The 21,569-nt window shown below is 37.3% G+C and overlaps 1 protein-coding gene across 1 annotated transcript in view; it reads left to right on the top strand.

Annotated features, from left to right (window-relative positions):
• LOC126248247 (histone-lysine N-methyltransferase trithorax) overlaps window positions 1–21,569 on the top strand; it is a 205,915-nt gene that overhangs the window by 9,969 nt on the left and 174,377 nt on the right. Inside the window, exon 3 of the mRNA XM_049949096.1 lies at window positions 16,250–16,447. Coding sequence (XP_049805053.1) covers window positions 16,250–16,447 — 198 coding nt within the window. The remainder of the gene's footprint in view (window positions 1–16,249; window positions 16,448–21,569) is intronic.

Below are 21,569 nucleotides of genomic sequence, written 5' to 3'. Positions count from 1 at the left end.
ATCATTTGCTAAGTGGCGCTACCTCACCACTTTGTACATATTGTGATCAACTGTTTGCCACTTTCTAATGGACTGCCCTGATTTATCAGCCGTTTTATCGAATGACGCGTGGGCTGTCGACCACATTTTACTTTTTATCCACCAAAGCAATATGGTGAAGGCCATTTAATTTTTAGTTTTGGACCTCAGTTTCTGTATGGCGTCATTTTTAGCCCTTTTTCCATGTGCCTGTTTTTAGCTATCTTCTCTTCTGTCAATTGGGTCGGACAAATAGTTGTTTAACTCCTCTCTGTATTCGTGTTCTATAGTTCTGACTTGGGCGAGTATGACCCCAGCTGTTTTTTGCACCCTAAAGCAAAACTAAACAAAATGTAACACAACACAGTAACGCCTTGGGTCAAAGCAGACAGACGGTACTGCAAACTTCAGTTAACCCACATTTTGAAGTCTGGAATCTGTCATTTAAAGAACTATTATATGTATTTAATAAAAGCTATAATTTATGTGGCTACAAGCTCGAATTTAAGGGTTTGTGTTAGAGAACCTGTGTCTGTTTCTGAATCTATCTGTTGTACAGGAAATGTCAAAGAGAAGCAACACTGATGTGCCTTTTAAAGCACCATCACACTCCCATAAGTGTTACTTCTTTGTTTTATGTTGGAAGCTAGTCTGCTGAACAGCTTTGAGTTCCAATATCGTAACAAAATTGTCCTCTTTTTCACTTATAGCTTGTTACGTTTGCCCAGTGCCCATTCTCTTTCCCTCTCTGTAACTGGTGTTACTAAGGTTTCTGAAGAGCACCAGTCTCCTCCGTATTAAATTTAATTAAGTTTTAGCAATGCTCACCAGACATTTGTCTGTTTTATACTCTGTAACACATACAGTTTTACTCATCCAAACAATATGTTGACACCTAATAATGCTTAACGAACTTATCAACAATTAAATTTACATTAGACTCTTGTCTGTCTGGACTAATGTGAAGGAAGGTCAAACCGGATAGGCTGGAGTTCTATAATTCTCTCTTCTGATCCTAGCCAAATCACAAAACACCCTTTTTTTAAAATACCAAAACCCAATTTATTAATATTTTCTGACTTCTTGATGCCATCCATTCTGCGACATCCTCTGCATCAACATCCTCAGAGCCCGGTACATTTTTGAGCTATGAAACACCATCAGCATTTTCATTTTTGACATTTGTTTCATACATGGATTCAAAGTTAAAATTTTGATGACTGTAATGCGGCAGTGATTCCAGATTTTTCGGGTTTTTAAAAGTTCTAGGTTTCTGTGATTTCCTTATTAATGTAAGCCTACTACGCTTGTGGTTGGCAGTTGCATTACTACAAGCCAATATGGCAACATTTCACATTCCTTACTTTTGCTGTATCCAGGTGCCGCAGCTTCCTTTTTTGAAGCAAATGTGTATGTAGGGAGCGTCTTGTAATTTAAAGAACTCTCATAGCAGTTGTACAACTTCCCTCAACGTCAATGAACTCCAAAAGATACTCTTCAAACAATGGCACATCCTGTTTGTTAACAGATAAAGTGTCTCCACTGTTAACAGATAAAGTGTCTCCACTAATGGTAATCTGGTGACTACTGTATCTTTTTTCTACTGACCTAACCATCCATCACTGACAATAAATTTTGAATCTTGTCCTCTGTGCTGTTGAAATTGCAATGTTTTTTCCTGTAACCATCATACATCAGAAACAATGGTATAATCAGGAGTACCCCAGGGAAGTATGTTAGAACTTCTGTTGTTCTCAATATACATAAATGATTTGGCAGACAGGGTGGGCAGCAATCTGCAGTTTGCTGATGATGCTGTGGTGTACGGTAAGGTGTCGAAGTTGAGTGACTCTTAAGAAGATAAAAGATGACTTGGTCAAAATATCCAGTTGGTAGATGAATGGCAGCTAGCCCTAAATGTGGAAAATGCAGATGAGTGGGAAGATCAAACCTGTAATGTTCAGATACAGTATTGCTAGTGTCGTGCTCAACATAGTCAGTTCATCTAAATATCTGAGCATAATGCTGCAAAGCAATAAGAAGTGGAACAAATATGTGAGAACTATGGTAGAGAAGGCAAATGGTCGACTTTGGTGTATTGCAAGAATTTTAGGAAGGAATGGTTCACCTGTAAAGGAGACCTGCGTCTAGGATGCTGATACCACCTGTTCTTGAGTACTGCTAGAGCGTTTGGGATCCGTTCCAGGTTGGATTGAAGGAAGACATCAAAGCAATTCAGAAGTGGGCTACTTGATTTGTAACCAGTAGGTTTGAACAGCGTGTAAATGTTATGGAGATGCTTCGGGAACTCAAATGGGAATCCCTGGAGGGAAGGTGGCATTCTTTTTGAGAAGCACTGTTGAGAAAATTAAGAGAATTGGCATTTGAAGCTGACTTGAACGATTCCACTGCCTCCAACGTACATTGTGCTTAAGGAACACAAAGATAAGATACGAGAAATTAGTGCTCGTACAGAGGCATATAGACATTAGTTTTTCCCTTACTCTGTTTGCGAGTGGAACAGGAAAGGAAACGAGTAGTAGTGGTACAGGATACCCTCCACCAAGCACCGTATGGTGGCTTGAGGAGTATTTACGTAGCTGTAGATATTGGCCCAGTAATGGGCAAAGCTTTTCCTTGTAGATGTTTATGTCACAAAAATAAAGCTTTCTAGACTTCTTTAAGCTTAACTTTCAACATTGTCTTCCCTACATTTATTCCACTTCCACTACCTTGGGAAGTCCCACGTGCTAAAGCTTTTAGAGATTGCAGTACATATAATAAATTAATATTCAATTTATCGCAGAAAAGTATTATTATTATATTAATTAAATAGGGCGAATAGTATGGAGGCTGGATAGTCATGAGGCGGGTAGTAGCATGTTTACTGTATGTGGTTGTCCTTACAATTTGATACATTATGATATAAAACATTTCATTTCTCTCTCTCTCTCTCTCTCTCCCCCCCCTCCCCCTCCCCCTCCCCCTCCCCCTCCCCCTCCCCCTCCCCCTCCCCCTCCCCCTCCCCCTCCCTCCCTCCCTCCCTCCCTCCCTCCCTCCCTCCCCTAATAGCAACTGATGTATAGGTGTGCATAGCTTGATGCGAACCAAGGTTTTGTGTGTCAGAGAGTACTTTTTGTACCGCATTAATTTTTCTCCTTTTGTATTCCATTCATAGGTAAAAGTACACTTATCATGTCAATGGCTTTTCTGTCATGTACTGCTGTTTGGTAACTGTTTGCACCATGAATCAAGGGAAATCAACACAGATTGAGATGTACGTGGAGGTATAATAAGATCTAGATAACCAGAGAGATTCTTATTCATAATTTCATGTGGTCCGTAAATAAAGTTAGCTGGTATTTTGTCCCATAATATTATAATTTAACCATAACACCAGAATGTTCAACAAAATTTGAAATAACACTTAGAAATAGGTTATTTCAGTGAGGTATATCTTGGGATAAACTACACCTCCATCTGTTATGGCAATCTTGTTTTCATGTCGAGATTCATTGGCTTTGCCAACTCACAAGCAATTGCACATTTCATCCTATCCTAGATTTTGGGCTAAACTACATTCAGTCTTTGCCACAACCAGGTTTTTTCCTTTCACAACCAAACTGTCACATTCCAACCTAACGTTGGCCTTGAACTATGCCACAGGTCAGTTCATCACCACATTCAGGCTTTTAGCTGTCACATTTGTTGTCTTCGCCAACTCACAACCATACTGTCACATTCGAGCATTACCTAGGTGTCAGGCTGCGCTACTGGTCAGTCTGTCAGCACATCTTGGTTTTTCCAGTCGCCAGAGAAATTTCAAAATTTGTAAGCAGCCTTAAAATTAATTATAACCAGATCAATAAAAATTATTGTGTTTCTCTAAATATTGAAAACAGATTTAATAAATTCATATCTCCTGCCAAAATAATTCAGCAATTTTCATTGGCTATCATATACAGGGTGGTTATAGTTAAACTTTTGCTACTTGAGCCAATGTAGACGAAAAATTATTAATCTTATGGTAATGATTTTCAGACTGTGCACTGCAAGATTTGTGTTGCTATTAGTGTTAGTGTAATGACTTGCTGTTAGGCCCTGGTATGGGGACATAGGGTTAAACACAAGCAATAGTTGCAGACAGTCAACGTGGGCGTGGACAAGGTTTGAAGGGCTTCACTTGTAAAGCTGTTTTATCAAATCAACAACAATAGTGCTGCTGATTTTCATGAGTATCGACACATTAAAACAATATGGAGAGCTCCTCTTCAGCACTGGGGTTGAAGAACATGTTTTGGAAGTTTGAATTAACTGAAAATTTCGCATGTCTCCTGGAAGAGGTCAATTTCCAACTGTACCACAAATTGTTGCCTGGCTGAGAATGCTGGATGCAATGTGTGATCTTCAAGAAGTGCACAAGCTATGTTATGCCAGCTGAACATTTCATGGTCCACCGTTCGTAAAGTGCTGTGAACCATTGTGAAATGGTACCTGTAAACAGTTTCAGGCTGTTGCAGATGCAGATGCAGATGGTTGTTATATTGACCAGTGTTCGTAACCAGGAACGTAAACATGGTATGCAGTTAACAAACGTTACTGACTCACGCGGAAATTAAAACACACTTAACAAACATTACTGACTCATACAGAAATTAAAATGTGTTTCAATGATTTACTCGTTATTTCTCTTCCGAATGTCCTTATAAATGTTTCCAAAAAGATTCAGTGTCCTACAATCACTCATTTCAAGTAGCAAAATCTTAATTATAACCACCCTGTTCTATTTCCCAATTCGTTATGACAAACGTCAATGAATTGCCAACAACCACACACAACGCAAGAGCTGCCAACACCGTAAGTTTACTTCAGCTCAGTCATGAATGGTGTGTGGAAAAGTTATTTTCAGTTGTTGGTGATGACAGGACCGTTATCTTTTGTTAAGTGGATGTTACTTCTAGTGTGTGTATGATTTCTCACATACTAGATAAAGCAGCTTGTTTAGAAGTGTCCTTGTAGAGTTGGTTTTGTCACGCGCCCTGAGCACTCAAAACAGTATTAAAAATAAGTTTCTGTAACACTTTGAAAACAAATTAATTGACAAATTCACCACATAGTCTCAGAATTCTCTGAACATGAGTTGTCTCTGTTTGCGTATAATCGGTTTTAATTCTGTGTGCCTTACTTTTGCCTACATTTAAGGTCAGCTGCCATTCGTTACACATTACAAAATATGTGGTACGGTAATCCTAAATTTAGGTAATACAATGCATTTTCTACACAACAGTGCTATAACCAAAGAAGTTTAAAATGCAGGTATCTGTCTGAAAGGACATTTATGCTAAAGAGCAAATGAATTAAATATACCAAAATGGTTGAAGGAAGAGCACTGTCATAATCTTGCCAAATGTAAGTATTTGTCATCAGACACTATTGTGAAGCCATTGGATCTTGCACTGGGAGAGGACCAGATGATGATCAGAAATATCGGTGCATTTGCTGACTGCCAGGTTGTATGATTTGGTACCATGAAGTCTGAGTGAAACTGCTGCTACCAGAATAAACTGCCACCTGAAATCGTGTTTTTATAGCAGAAGTCACCATCAGCTTGCTCTGTACTGGGGCCAAGTAAGACAGCGGAGCGTCAAGCAGTTGTGGCATATCTCAGAATGAATATGCAGGAGTCACCATCTCGTATGAATCTCTCTTCTGAAAGCATGCCACTGGACAGGCAGTGAATAGCAAAGACAAGTGGCCAACACTGTTGAATGCTCTGTTGAGATGTGTCTGGAATTACACAAGAATTCATTGCTGTGGTTATGGGGAAAGTAAGGGCTACATCTTACATGGCAGATTTCAATAATTTGATTGCTGTATTGTCTTGTTTACATAAGCAACCTCAGTGTCCTTCATTCTTGGGTGCCCAGTGTTACGTGTGTTTGGAGAGAAAGCATATTACTGTAGCTTGCCAAGAAATATCAACAAAGCCCTGTGGTATGTTAATCTGCTCAATTTGTGTGTGGCATAAGCAATTTAAAATTGGTATTTTTGGTCAAGGCTTACAATTGTTGCCTGAAATCCCTTAATAATGAAATGGTCCCTTTAATTTGCTCGTAATTTATATTTATCTTATCTTAGTTGGCTTGTAAGGTGCTGTAATGGGGTTTGAAATATGTGTTTTAATTTTGAGAGCAAGTGAGCACATTTGTTTTATCTACGACATTATTTTTCATGGAACCAGAATTTCCATAGATTTTTCATGGAAAAATAACATCATTGATTGGCTTGCTTGTGCAAATCCCAAAAGCCCTCCAATCCATTGTTCCTTCAATAAGACCATGGTAGATTCCTTTGGTCATCACGCTCCAGATGAGTAGGTGTCCCATCTCAGATGACTGATAAACTGCAACCTTTTTTCCACCAAAGTTTTTGGCGCAGGCTGCTCATATGAGGTATCTGTAAAGTAAGGTCTTCACGCCATTGTAGCCATGGTGAATGCTTTTACATCAGATCCAGCAAACCTGATGTGTATCTCGGCTACACCCCCCCCCCCCCCCAACCCCCCCTCCGGTCCCTTTGCCCTTCAAATTCCCACCAATCCACGCCTATTGTGATGCTCAATCCTGACTGGCAGTCGTTCGCAATGGAGCTCCCCGTCACGTCTCCCGCAAGGTGCGAGTTGCGTGCAGTGATCCGTTTTTTGAGTTCGAAAGGCACTCCTCCAATTGACATTCATTGTCAGTTATGTGAAGTCTGTGGACCACTGTGTGTGGACGTCAAAAACATGTTAAAGGGGGTGATAGAGTTCATGGATGGACACAACGGGTGTCCATGATGAACGATGAACTGGTCGGCCTTCGGTTTTGGCTGAAACAGTTGCAAAAGTAGAGAAAGAAATTCTTGAAGATCGGAGTGTGACAGTTTGTAAGCTGTGTGAATGGATCCCTGAAGTCAGTAATAGCGCAATTGAGAAGTTATCGACCGAACATTGGCATTATTCCAAGGTGTGTGTGAAGTGGGCCCCCAAACTGTTCACCAGAGACCACAAACGGCAGCCAGTTGAAGTGGCTCATGAATTCCTGGAGCACTGTGCAGAACAAGGCAAGCAATTTTTGGATTCGGTTGTCACTGGCAACAAAACCTGGATACACTACACAACACGTGAAACTAAGGAAACGTCTAGTTAGTGGCGGAATTAGAATTCACAGTAGCTGTGAAAGCTCAGACTAACATTGTTTGCCAGCATACTGTGGACAGTGTGTTCGGGAACAGAAAAGGTGTATTGCGGTTTGAATTTGAGACTTCCGCCACAGCAATAAATGCTGCTAGATACAGTGAGACTTTAAAACAACTGCATTGTGCCATTCAAAATCGAAGGAGGGGAATGCTGATGAATGAAGTGTCTTTTCATAATGACAATGCTCATGCCCATACTGCCCATACAACCACTGTTCTTCTATTCCAATTTGAATAGGACATCCGGACATCCTCACTCATTCACCCCCCCCCCCCCCCCCCCACCTACTGTCTAGACTTAGTACCTAGTGATTTTCATCTGTTTCCCGAGTTGAAGTAGTAATTGTATATAACCCATTTCCAGACCAACGAGAAGTTGAAAAACGAGATCGATCAGTACGCGCAATGTTGTGGGGGAGTTTTATGAGAAGGGTAAACAAAATGTCACTGCACATTGATTGGCAATAAACATGTTTTCCATGAGTGTGTGTGTGTGTGTGTGTGGGGGGGGGGGGGGTTGGAGACCTTATTTTAAGGGCATTTCCAGTGGCAGGAGTGTAAACATACGTCAGACATCTTTGATATAAGTCTTTAAATACAGATGAATTGAGCTCTGTGGGATCTGTACAAGAGTGGCTAATGAGGATGCCTAAAATTTGTTGATGTCGGAGTAGCATGTGAATATTCATTTGAGTTCTGACCACAAAACACTAGTTTCACTAGCATCCCTTTCACAGCATTGAGGTCTCTTACTATGTACTGTGCCACCACATGGTGTCATAGGCCGACTTTTTAAATATTGCCATGGTGTTGCGAATGTGGTTTGTAGAGACTCCTTTAATTCCATGAACTCTGAGTTGACTTCCACCGAAATACAAAATGTTTCATTTGCAACACTTTTACTCTAAATTTCTTAATTTGTAATAGGCATTTTGTTAACAAATGACAGCACTCGTATGTATTCAGAATTATTTTATAACTGAGAGTAGGCTTACTTCCTCATTATGGCACCGAGCGAGGTGGCGCAGTGGTTATTGCACTGGAGTGGCATTCAGGATGCCAATGAGCCAACCCGCATCTGGCAATTCTGATTTAGGTTTTGAGTGATTTCCCTAAATCACTTTAGGCGCATACCGGTATGGTTCCTTTGAAAAGGGCATGGCCGACTTCCTTCCCCATCTTTCCCTAATCTAGTGGGACCGATGACCTCGCTGTTTGGTCCCCTTCCCCAAATCAACCAGCTAACCAACCTCAATATGGAAACCTGAAGGCCATTAACTACAATGTTAGTGGGTTCAGATCTGTATACACTCCTTTGCATTTTTAAGAAATACGAACTAGTTAAGGAATATTTACTTCATGGGCAGTACCTCTTCCATCAGTATTCCAAAAGTTATCTAATAATTTTGTAACATATTGGCACAGTCAGAAGATTTTTGAGGCTTCGCAAATACTTATGATTTTTTTTCCTCTTGTTTATAAAGGAACTGAACTGCTGCTACTGTGCTGGATTGGTTCTTTAGGAAACCAATTTGGGCTTTACAAATTAATTTTATTTGTTCATAAAATAAATGACACTTACTGTAGATAGCCTTTTATTTTAGTTTGGAAAGACAAGTGGGGAAAAAAGGTAGTCCTGAATCATCCATTTTGGAGGTCACCTTTCTTGAAAACTAGCGTTGCCCAGGATATTTTCTTTCGTTTTGGAGTGGCAACTTTTTCAGTTATATCACTAACTGCAGCAGATAGAGATTAAAACTGAACCTCTCAGTACTGGATATATAGGCTTCGGCTTGTGACTTAATGAAGTGATATGTGATGTTGGCACTGGCTGACAAAAAACGTGAAGTACCCAGAAGGCATGGTCAGGTGTCAATGTAACATCGTACATGTGCACACCATCAGAGGGTATATCATTGACTGGTGTTGCAATTCTCTCTTGACAGGTAGAACTGCCACCAGAGGGCATTAAAGCTGTTCATTTTTAGTGTTGTCCACCAGGCGGATTTGACCGGCAGGTTGAATCTTGCAATATCCAGATTTGTAGGGCATTTGGATGTGAGAGTGTCCCATTGTTACTCTCCATAGGAACATGAGGGCAGGCATGCTTATTGTCAAGGTTCTGGTGGGCCACATCTGACCACCATAAAACATTGTAATCACTTCATATCAATTACAAGAACAAGTAATGAACTCCCTGCAACATTCTGTGGTGTCCAGCACCACTGGTTGTACACTAGCACCAGCCAGACTAGGAAATTGTCATTCCATATGTAGACTGCCGCTAACACCAAAACACAAACAGCTGCTTTTGGAGTGATGTTCTGAGTGGGAAGCATGGACTACTGATAAATAGCATCACATTGTGTCCAGCAATGAGCCACTGGCATGCACTACCTAGGATTACCATTGTTGTCGAGTCTAGTGGCAACATCGGGAGATACCCCATTACACTCTCTCTCAACCCGTGTAAAGTTATGTTTAATTCCCGTATGCCCTTCTGGGTGCTTCATATTACTATTAATAATAATAATAATAATAATAATAATAATCCACACATCGATCAAGACGCATCCAACACATGGCTAAGAAAAGGCAATATATACAGTGAGACGGAAGGATTCATGATTGCAATACAGGACCAAACAATAAACACCAGATATTACAGCAAGCATATTAGTAAAGATCCCAATACCACAACAGATAAATGCAGACTTTGCAAACAACAAATAGAAACAGTAGATCACATAACAAGCGGATGTACAATACTAGCAAATACAGAATACCCCAGAAGACATGACAATGTAGCAAAAATAATACATCAACAGCTTGCCTCACAACATAAACTTTTAAAACAACACGTTCCCACATACAAGTATGCACCACAAAATGTACTGGAGAATGATGAATACAAATTATACTGGAACAGAACCATTATAACAGATAAAACAACACAACATAACAAACCTGACATCATACTCACCAATAAAAAGAAGAAATTAACACAACTAATCGAAATATCCATACCCAATACAACAAATATACAAAAGAAAACAGGAGAAAAAATTGAAAAATACATCCAACTGGCTGAGGAAGTAAAGGACATGTGGCATCAGGATAAAGTTGACATTATACCAATTATACTATCAACTACAGGAGTCATACCACACAATATCTACCAGTACATCAATGCAATACAGCTACATCCAAACGTATATATACAACTACAGAAATCTGTAATTATTGATACATGTTCAATTACCCGAAAGTTCCTAAATGCAATATAACACATACCGTACAGGTAAAAGGAAGTGACGCTTGATCAAGGTCCGCGTCCCTTTCCATTTTTAACCAGACTTAACGTCTGAGAAAGTAAAGAAATAATAATAATAATAATAATAATAATAATAATTTGTCAGACAGTATATTTTGAATTGTGTGCAGTTTGATGTGGCCCATTGTCGTGGTGAGTTTCAGTGGCTGGAAAATTTTTGGACATGTTATTATTTCTAATTTACACCTTTTCATTGTGCTTATCTGTTTTGTTTGGGATGGATCCCAAAAAAAAGGAAGTGTAACAGTCAGATGTTGTATGAAGAGATGCATGAAATGACCCCTGCTGTAACTTATGTTCAATATTCTAGTATGTTGAGCAAAATTTGAAATGCCACAAATGCGGGAAAATGAATAAAATGATTAAAGTTGCTGTGCTCTGTATGAAAGATGGGTTTATGTGGCTGTGCTGGGAAGGCATTGTTTAGAGGTCTGTTTACAAGGCACTTGGATTGAAAAGTCCAAGGCTGCAATCACAGTGAAAGAAGTACTTTGAATCGAAACATTCTGAATTCACAAATATGCAAAATACTTTTATTCCTAGAAAACCATTAATTTGAAGTGCACCCATTAACAATTGCAAAAGCAACTGAATTTTCATCTGATACTGTTTCAGCCTTTTCCATGTTTCTTACAGGATCACTAAATGCAGGAAACTGGTGATTTGAGAAACACTTTTTTTACTATTTAAATAGTGCTCGGTGAATGCTCTAGTCAGTAGTTAAGTATTATTCCACCCATCACCAATAATTCTGTTTGTAGAAGAATTTTGGCACTAAAAATATTGATTGAGTAGTTGTGCAACATTGTCTCTGCCCTTCAATTGAATGTAGATTTTTTTTCTAATTTTTTATTCTCCATAGACAAATATAGGATTTGTTTTGGAGTGGGGATGTATTTTGCACTTCCTGTTATAACTTTATAGGAACAACTATAAACAATAAAAGACACACTAGATATCTTAATCACTGGTAACTAAATTCTGTTGATACAAATTGTTTATGATAGCAGTACCTCCACCTTATCCTACACTTCTATCTCTAAAACCCATAATTGGCCTTATGGTTTGTGGCACAGGGTAACCCTGTGGTACTATCATGTATTACCTAGCCTCTGTACATGTTCAAGTACCTCTGATTTCGTGCCGTCGAGGCTATTTTGTGAGATAGGTGTATTAGAAAAAAATACATTGCTGTGCTCATTTCAAAAAGTATGTCCTTGAATGACCGATTTTAGAATCCATATTGATTCCCAAAGAGATTTTTGGACTCTCAAAAAGTCATAATGTGTGAAACACATTACGTAATTTTACAACACTGACATCAGCAATGTGAGACTGTAGTTACATTTAACTATCTGATCACCCTTATGTAAAACAGGTTGGATTTTTATGTTTGTCCCCATGTCTGAAATACCTTCTTACTTTAGGAACTTCTATTAAAATTCAGCTGTAAGGGACATATTTCTTTTACATAATCTATCCAGAATCATAATGTCCATCTCGTTGATGTTTGAATATGGACTCACAATAAAATAAACATACATTAAATGTGTCAGTGTTATTTCTGGTTATCTCTAAATGTCAGGTGGGAAGCAAATAAAAGACCTCTTGTCGAAAATTTTGGATTTTGAGGTATTGTAATTTTTACATTCAGCGTTAAATTCTGAACAATTTGTAACGAAAAGTTACATTTCTCTCTCTAAATTTCAATGAGCTGTGACAGGTTGGATATTGGTGATGGAAAATAGGTGTTTTGAGATAACATATTTTAAAGTTTCACTTATTACTGTTGTTTAGTCAGACATGTTTATGAAACATAAATTCTGCATTTGTATTACCCTGAAAATGTCCTTTGAGTGGTATGGAGTTTTTAAAGTTAACACTACACACTAAGTGGTTAACCTCTTCTGACCTGTAGCACATTACTGTGTGTGTGTGTGTGTGTGTGTAAAAAAAAAAAAAAAAAAAAAAAAAAAAAAAAAAAAAAAAAAAAAAATTAAAACCAATAAATTGGCTCCAAATTGAAAGAAATTAGCATATCCTGCACATTTTTACTCTATGCTATGGTATCTTTTAGATCAGATTTTGATTTTGAAGCCATTAATGGGCTCAAAACCACCTAAAATTTTGAATTCACAGGACCACCAAAAGTAAATTACTGAGGTCCCCTGTTTTATAGTGGCCTAAGGATTTGATTTTCTGCTTAAAAAATACTGGTCTGAAGGGGGTTCAAGATCATTCACAAACAGCATTTTACCTCTTCTTCTTTGCTTTTGGAATATCTGGCTGGTTAAGATTCTTCCTCAGGATCCCCATAATCACTGACTTGAGGTTCTGGTTCAGGTTCTCATTCTACTTAAAGACCTAGAATGTCTTTTTATTCATCTTTGCTGTAGGTCCTGGTGTTTTTAAAAAGATAATCCTTTCATTGTTTTGTCATCCCTGCTGGAATTATTGCACCAGGAAACCCAATGGGGCTGGTTTCTTCAGGGAAGATCTGGTGCGTAAATCCATTTTTGTGAATGTCCATTTTGCAATGTACACTAGCTTTGTAGCTAACAATGAACAAAAAAGAGGGTTTATTTAGTTATTTGAGGTGCTTTGTTATCGCTACTAATCTTAGACATTTAACGAGTTATATGTATACACAGCAACTTCACCTGTTTCATTTCTAGCAGCAGCAGCAGCAGCAGCAGCAGAATTAACATGTGTTGTAGGTGTAGGATTTATTGCTGCAGTTATAAGCTGTCAGCTGGCATTTTAGGGCTACTGTCTGCAAATTGGTAACAGCTACAGGCATATATAACTCTCATACAAATGGGACCGCTTATCTTGTTTGGCAGTGTTATATTCACAAAGCATTCTTTATACAAAGTTATTCTGAGCTCTTTAAAATGCCTATAAATTTTAGAAGATACTATTTTGTGAAGCATTACATTTTCAGCTGCAAAATTTAGAAAAGCAGCCTCTTGTTGGGCTAGTATTATTTTCCCATAACAACAAAAATTCCTTTTCCAGAAAACGGTCATTGGTTGCTTTTAATGACATTATTGACTGTTGTTCAAATCAATACGAATGTGTTCAGAATTAAATAAACTGCCATAGTATACAAAGAAATGAAAATAAATATTTTAAATATTATTGAACTTTTTGCGTATATTGAAAATTTTGTTTCTTTGACAAGAGGTCCATTTTTACTTTCCGTTTCTCAAATATTGAAATGACAATTTTTTGATGAAAATTTGTAATTTTTAAAGAAAAATGTCCTTTTTTTTTATTGTCAAAAATTTCTAATCTTTTGCTCTTCACACATTCGGATATTGATTTTGAGTAAAATTGAATGGGGAAATTTGGCCACCAATTTCATACATGTGTATGAAATTAATAGAAGCTTGTAAAAATCCAAAAATATGAGAATCAGTGACAACACTTGCGGCATACTAGTAACCTTGAAAAGTCTGGTTGCATCTGTGTCTTGAATAACAGTTGTAGATGAGATTCAGATTTAACTTCTTTCAAAACGGGAAGTGTGCTTGAGGGTGATACCAAGAGAATCGATACCCAATAATGTTCAGTAAATGACATGGAAAATGTGTTCAGTGTGAATGTCACCAACAATAGGAAATGGAATTAGAGCTGAAAAGGAGGGAAACGATAGTGCAAGATGGAGAATGGGGAAGGGGCAGAGTAGAGAGGACAATAAGTAACCAGCACAAGTTTGGGTACAGCAGAGTGTGAACTCTTTTAATGTGCTAGGTGTAGAGTGGCTACCTGATTACATCAACTATTATGGTTTGTCAGTAATTGCTACAGATTTTTCACCTTCATTACGGAGTTATGGTAAGTTACTAAGAATTATGAAAATAGGCATTTTACATTTTGGTGTTTCTAAAAAATCGGAAAAGGTACTGTTTTCATTTCACTAATCATATGGTACCAAAATTGTTGATAGATTGTAACGAATTCAATTTTGGGTATGTAGTAAACCTGTCTCCAAATGATTTCGTCTCCATGGCTTACTAAGACAGGTTATGTTAAGTGACGACAAAAATGATTTGTCCTGCATGTATCAGCTTAAAGGAATGGGAATAAAACTGCTTCTGAACCAGTGAACTTCACAAGGTTCAAGGCTTCATCTGTGAGCTGTTATGGGTTTTCTAACCAGGTGACAGCACAAGACGCGCAGTTTACCTATCTATCCATACCTAACACACCACTCTGATACTATTATAGTAATTATTTTTGATCACCATTGAAAATATAAATTCTGTGTTATACAAGTATAAGTACAAGCAAAACCCCAGTTACCCGAAATAAAGGGAGAAGCCCATGTTAAGCAATGAACATCTAACATGTACTACAATATTTTGTATTGCATGTGTTTTTGAAGGTTTTGAAGGTGAAACAAATTAAAAAATCTCTTTGTAGGGGTTCTGTATTAAAGTTAAAATACAGTTTTAGGATTACAGTACATTAATATGCAGCATATTGTGCTCCATTATTTACAGCACAGTATAAAAAGACACATGCAGCTGAAAGAAACAACCACTTAAATGCACTATTGTCGATAGTGTAGCTTTGTTTAAGACTGTTGAGTTGGTGGGTGGGTATGCAATCTGAGGCCAGGCATTCACCTCTCTCTGCTAACCAAAGTCCAGCACACTCTCAGCTCAAGTTATTTCCACGAGTACAGGATTTCTTTTAATTTGTGATTTTCGGAGTTGTTTCGGATAATCCACATTTCAGTTGATCCAAGTTCAGTTAACTGGGGTTTTACTGTAGATTGAGGAAGAAGAAGAAGAAGAAGAAGAGGCAGTGAATGAGGAAGGCCTGTGAGTGTTTTTGTATAAAACACTGAAGACAGGCTTCTCATATAATAGTGTAAGTGAATTTTGTTTATAAAAATGTAAGTGCATTTTGTTTCCATGTTTTACTTATATTTTCAGTAATAATTTGTGAGATGTATGTGTATTGATTTTGCAGTATTTGAAAATTACAGAAATTTTTCAGAGGCACCATTCATGTTTACTATATTAATTTTTAGCCATTTCCACTTAACATGACTTTTCATGTACAGCTGCTTTTATTCCTGGAAAATCTTCTTTATTTAAGTTCAAAAAGTGCCTGAAATATGGCGTTTAAAGGTGTAAATCAGGCTTCTGATTTTTAAAATTATTTGGCGGTGAGGGCGGACCCACTCCATATTTTCTATGTGATTACTGATAGCTTCTTCTCTAGGTTGACAGCTATGTAATTATGAAGTCAGGAAGAACTGGTCTATAGGGTGTGAGTTATTAAGATGCGGATGAAATTTACAGTTTTGTGTTAAGCAGTGTGTGGACAGTCAAAAATATTGTCTATATTGCTAAGCTAACCTAATTATCTTTCGTCAGATGCTGTGACTGCCCAGAATGCTACTCAGTTATTACAGCAGAGTTAGTATGTGGCACAACAGCTATCACAGCCTTTCAAAGGGGGAGCAACTTGAAGAAGTGTGCTACACATATGTAAATTAAATATAAATATTTAAATTTTATTTGCCAGGATTTGACATGGGAAGTTCCCTGTCAGTATAATTTCAAAATATAAAACTCTCTCAAAATATCAGAACTTGTGGCAATATATTGTAGTAGAAGTAAAGAAATGTGCCTTCTTTTTCAGGTGCAGGTGGAGCACATTTACCAGAAACTGTGGAATGTGGGGTCTGTGGTGCTGTTAGATTTTATCGATTTGTAAAACAGGCCCGCAAATTTGGAATATTCAGTTGTGAGTCATGTCGAAAATTCATTTCTAAGATGATCAAGAGACAGTCCTCTCTGAAAGGAAGTTCATCACCTTTGGAATGTCACAAAGGCAAAGGTATACCAGTGAATAATTTATAAAATTTAAATAATAATAATAATAATAATAATAATAATAATAATATGTCCTAATGCAACCAGAATTGTTATTTCATGTTGCCCTGGGACAGTTTCTGTTTGTAACTAGTGCAGTATGTAATTGTTATCAGTTTGTTTTATTATATGTTAGATTTCGTAGTACTGTCATGTGTTTAGATAACCATATTGTGTTTCCATTCTTTTGCCATCATTGTTGGCTGTAATGCCATGATGAGGATTGTAGTTTTGTTGTGTTTATTCCAAGGAAGGTTTAAACGTGCATAAAATTGCTTCTCGACCTTCAGAGAGAGACTTGACTGTTTTAGAAAAAATAAATGCTAGAATTCAGTCTTTTAACCATTTGTTAATCATTTTAGGATGTGTCTTGGTTTATACTCTCATTCACTAGCTTTCAGAAGACTAAAATGAAAATACTTTCAAAAAATAGTTACTTAGAAGATTGGCTTGTTATTGGATAGGAGCAGGACACTGAAATCTTTTAAGAGGATTTGATAGAACCACTACAGATAAAATTGAAATGAAAATCTTAAATCTCTAGAGCTGAAGGTAGTTGGGAAAAACTCTTGGAGGTTGCTCATTCAGTATTTTAAGAGGGAACATAAAGCTGTCACATTCACCATCCAAGATACCTGTGATGTAACTAACACTGAAATGTGATTGCTTGTTTATTTATTTTTTCACTTTGTTGTTTTGTAACTATATCATGGAACAACTTTTCAGATTACAAATAATATTTCTTAAATAAAAGAAAGTTAATCAGGAAGATTTGTAGCCCTAGTGTGTGAATTCCCTGTAGTATGTTGTTGAAGAGTAAGAATTCCAACATTTTCACACCACTTTATCTCATTGACTCATTCAAAACTTGCAGCATTCACTCTGTGAACATAAGACAGGAAAGCCATCTGAACTGGGATAATATTTCTTTAATCATTGTAGAGGAAGATTTGTACTATTATGTAGGTTTAGTTTTCAGAGGGCTTCCCCTTACAGTTCATAAGGAATACTACACCGATACATAATTGCAATTTTGTACTCGTCTAGGTACGCTGCCGTCATATACATCATATAAGGACATTATTATATTGTATTGTGAAACCAAAGACACAGCTGTGTTTGATCATATTGTTTATTTCAATAGACCTATTTTGATCTGGTTGCCATCTTCAGGTTATATTAGCTGGTCTTGATATCTGTATGACTTATAAAATAGTGTCAGCAATTGAGACGTTGATGTCATGTGGATATCAAGACCATCTGATACAACCTGAAGATGGCAATCACATCAAAATAGGCCTATCGTAATAAACAATATAATCAAACAGAGCAATGTCTTTAGTCTCGCAACATAATATAATTATTGCCATTGACATTAATACACCAATCCTCATGTGTAGGAAAGGAATGCGCGGCTTTATTATAGAAACTCTTTGGGTGCCGATGGATCCAGTTTTCCATGGTGTTCTGCACTTTTCACAGGTGAACCTCTGACCTTTGAGAATTTGTTTTAAGGGGCCAAAGACATGCGACTCACATGAGGAGATATTACGGCTGTAAGGAAGGTGTTCGAGAACCTAAAATTTTTGGAGGAGGTCGAGGGTCTTCTTGGCCTATGTGACCTAACGTTGTCCTTGAGAAGCAGTATCCCATTCGAGAGCTTGCCCCTGCATGTGTTCTTGATGACCTGTTTGAGCCTCAGCAATTTGTTTCCATACTATTCAGTGTTAAATGTTGCACCCTGTGGTGGTCAGTTGATGAGTAGAGATCATTCTTCACTAAAAAGAAACTGAGCATCACTTTTCTGGCCTTAGTGACAGAGTGGGTTTTTTTTTTTTTTGGACAAGGGGAGTCAGGATGCCGCCACTCTGTGCTCATCCATTTGGAGGCTGGGTCAGAATGGCGATACCACATTTTGTGATATACCACAATGTCAGCAGTGAAATCTGTTCCCCGCGCCACGTATCTCAGCAGATGGGTCAGGTAAACGTCAGTTCTCACGATATTCTAATTCTCTGAAAGATGCTTGGGAACCCACTGTGCACAAACTTTGCCATAATGAAGCTCCTTGTGTTTATGTGCTTATCAACATTTCAACAGCAAAGTGTCACGTAGTGTTCTGATGATTTGTACGTATGAACTCCTCCACAGCCAAAATCGTGGCACTGGTGGTGACAACACGTGCCTGCCCTGGGTGTTGTAGGTCCTGGATGTTTATACATTCCGTTTCATAAAGCTGACATCACCGGAATATTGTGCAACCGACGAGACACATCTATTTTATCCTGTAATAAATTTGTGAGGCATGCTTTCCTTCTGCACAAAGAAATTGGATAACCTGTCTTTGTGCTGATTGGGAGGAATCTGTTGTGCAACAAACTGCGGGAACACCTTTCCAGAAATGAAGAAATTGCTGCAAAGCCATTAGTTCTGTTCGCGCAAACTGTGACTACAAGTACCCAGTCTCTCAACACACACATTCACGCACTGGAATTACATGGTCTCCTTTTCAGTTGGGCATAACTTATAAGTTGAATGTTAATGCTGTTTTTGTTCTTTGAATCACAACACAAGCAGCACAGGTTTATACACTTACTTCTTTTGAATTTGCTCATCAGATGATATTTGCTGTGTTCTGTTACATGAACCACTGTTCAGTATAAATATTTGTGGTATTAAAAAAAGTCATGATTGGGCACAGTTGCTATATGAACTTCTTTATTGAAGTGCTGCGAATTTTGCCCAACAGCATACCATTCTCAGGTGTTAAGAATGACATTAATTTCACGTCATACATCCAAACATGATCATTTGTATTAAAATCACCATTTTTCATTACTGTATAAAAATTATAAAATGTAGGAAAGCAGCAGGGTTAAACACGAGGTGCGTTATGTTGTCAACGCAAAGCACAAGACTGGAATCTGCAGTTTGTGTTACAATGTGATGATGAGCCAAGCGTGAAACGGAGAGAGCTAAAGAAACAAAGATAGTTGCGGTAATATGCAATATCTCTTTCCAAAAGTGTATTGGAGCTGCTAGACAATGCATACCAATAACTGTAATAACTGTTCGGCTTGAAAATGTTGATTAGTGTATACATTTTTAAGTTTGTGTTCATATTGGTGGTGTCTAACACACTTATTTTTAATTACATTTTACTACCCTTCTGTCTTCTCAATTTCGATCCAGAAGTTACGTTCATAGATCGCTGTGTATGGCATACAGGCAGTAACTTCAGACAACTGACCTCGCTACTACATTCCAACAATGGTGGCTATGAAGGAATATTTTGGAACTGTGTTTTTGCATTGCTGCTTGTAATGTAACACAACACTAAAGTTTTCGCATTTGTAACTTAATATTAAAAGTAACGATTAAAAAAAGTACTGGCATATTTCATAATATTTATCTTATTATTAATACAGTGCATTACTAATAAATGGACTACATCAATTATCCAGTATTGGAGTTCTATTGAAATATACTTGTTCAGGTGGAGTTACACATGTTTGTTTGGTGCAATAATCATTTTGTTTTTATTTATATATGGGTTTGAAAATGAATTAGATTTAAATTACTAAATTCATAGATGCAAAGCTTATGTAAAATACGTGCTTATGATAAACATTTCCAAGTCATTTGGCTTTTGAATACCAGTAAGCATAAAGAGGATGTTGGAATAAAATTCATGAAAAGTGCGCCTGTTCAAAAATTGATTGGTGGATTTTCTAATAATAGTTCTCGTAGTTCCCTTTCAAACTCTGTGGAGCCTTTTTGTGTGAAGGTGGTACATTCTGTTGTTTGAATCAAATAAATATGTATTGCAAATTTAATAGAAAAGTGAACATAGTGCAATGATCTAGATGACTCCATTAAATGCTAAAGCTGTGTGAAGCAAGTCTATTATCTTACTATCAAAGACATCCAATGTAAAACAATTTTTGTGTTATGTGATGAAATATAAGACAAAAATGGACAGTCCATTGCAGGCATTGTGACTAGAACCGTAAACAAGAGTGAACTGTCAACACATCATCTCATTACAAGTAAGAAGTTGCATACAACTAAAAGCTTTACTGTATCCTCATTTTTTATTAACTCTGTGAATTCACTATGGGTAATTTCTGGTGCTGTGAATTACCTAAAGGAATCTAGTACCACACTTAAATGTATATTTCCAAGTGTAACGGATTTTACTCGCTGGAAATTACTGCTGCAAGTTTTCAGCATTTTGGAAGTTTAGTATCTTCTGTGAATCAGGTTTTGTGTTTGTGACAACACTTAAGTTGAAGTAAGCTTTTATATTAATAGCACTTGATTTTCCGCTGCCACCAGAACTGATTACATTGCATTAAAGCTTATGGTTGCAGAAAGTGGTACAGTTTACCAATCATTTGGAAACTGTTAGGGTGTTGTAACTCATTTTATTCTCAACTTCCAGGCTCAATTCAAATTGCCAATAATATGCTGAAGCATGTGGGAATATATGCTACTGTTTCATATATGTCCACTGATGCCTTCCTTCTTTTAGAGGCCACATATTCTACTCTTTGTGATTTATTAATTAGACTCAAAGCCACCATCTCTAAACTGAATTCTGCCCAAGGAAGAATTGATGATTTAGTAATGAAGAAGTATGAAAACTTACATTCAGAGGACCAGATTGGAAATAAATTTGTGTTTATGAAGAAATTTTGAGGAACAAACCTCCAGTAGTGAAGGAAGTAGCTCCTTTGTACACATGTGCTTAACATCCTGTGAGGCAGGGTAAAAATGTTTTTGTCATTACGAAATAATTGTACAACACAGTAGGAGAGAATTTTCCTTGGAACACTTCAGATATTTAGGGATACGATCTGCAGCAGAAGAGGAATGAAAAAATAAATGTGAGTAAAGTATTTTTATACAATTTTAAGATAATGATAATATTTTTATTACATGTTTTGTAGATTTTTTGTGTGCAACTAAATCATGCGCTGCACAATATTCTTTTAATGCGGAAATTGTTCTGTTTCGTTATGAGCAATTTACCAGAATAATTTTATTAGTACATAAAATTCTGGTCCCCACTTGACTCATTCTGT

The sequence above is a fragment of the Schistocerca nitens genome, chromosome 3 (assembly GCF_023898315.1).
Source record: "Schistocerca nitens isolate TAMUIC-IGC-003100 chromosome 3, iqSchNite1.1, whole genome shotgun sequence".
In the NCBI taxonomy this organism is placed as follows: domain Eukaryota; kingdom Metazoa; phylum Arthropoda; class Insecta; order Orthoptera; family Acrididae; genus Schistocerca; species Schistocerca nitens.
The sequence above is the reverse complement of the archived record's forward strand: the minus strand, read 5'-3'. Positions and strand labels throughout refer to the sequence as shown.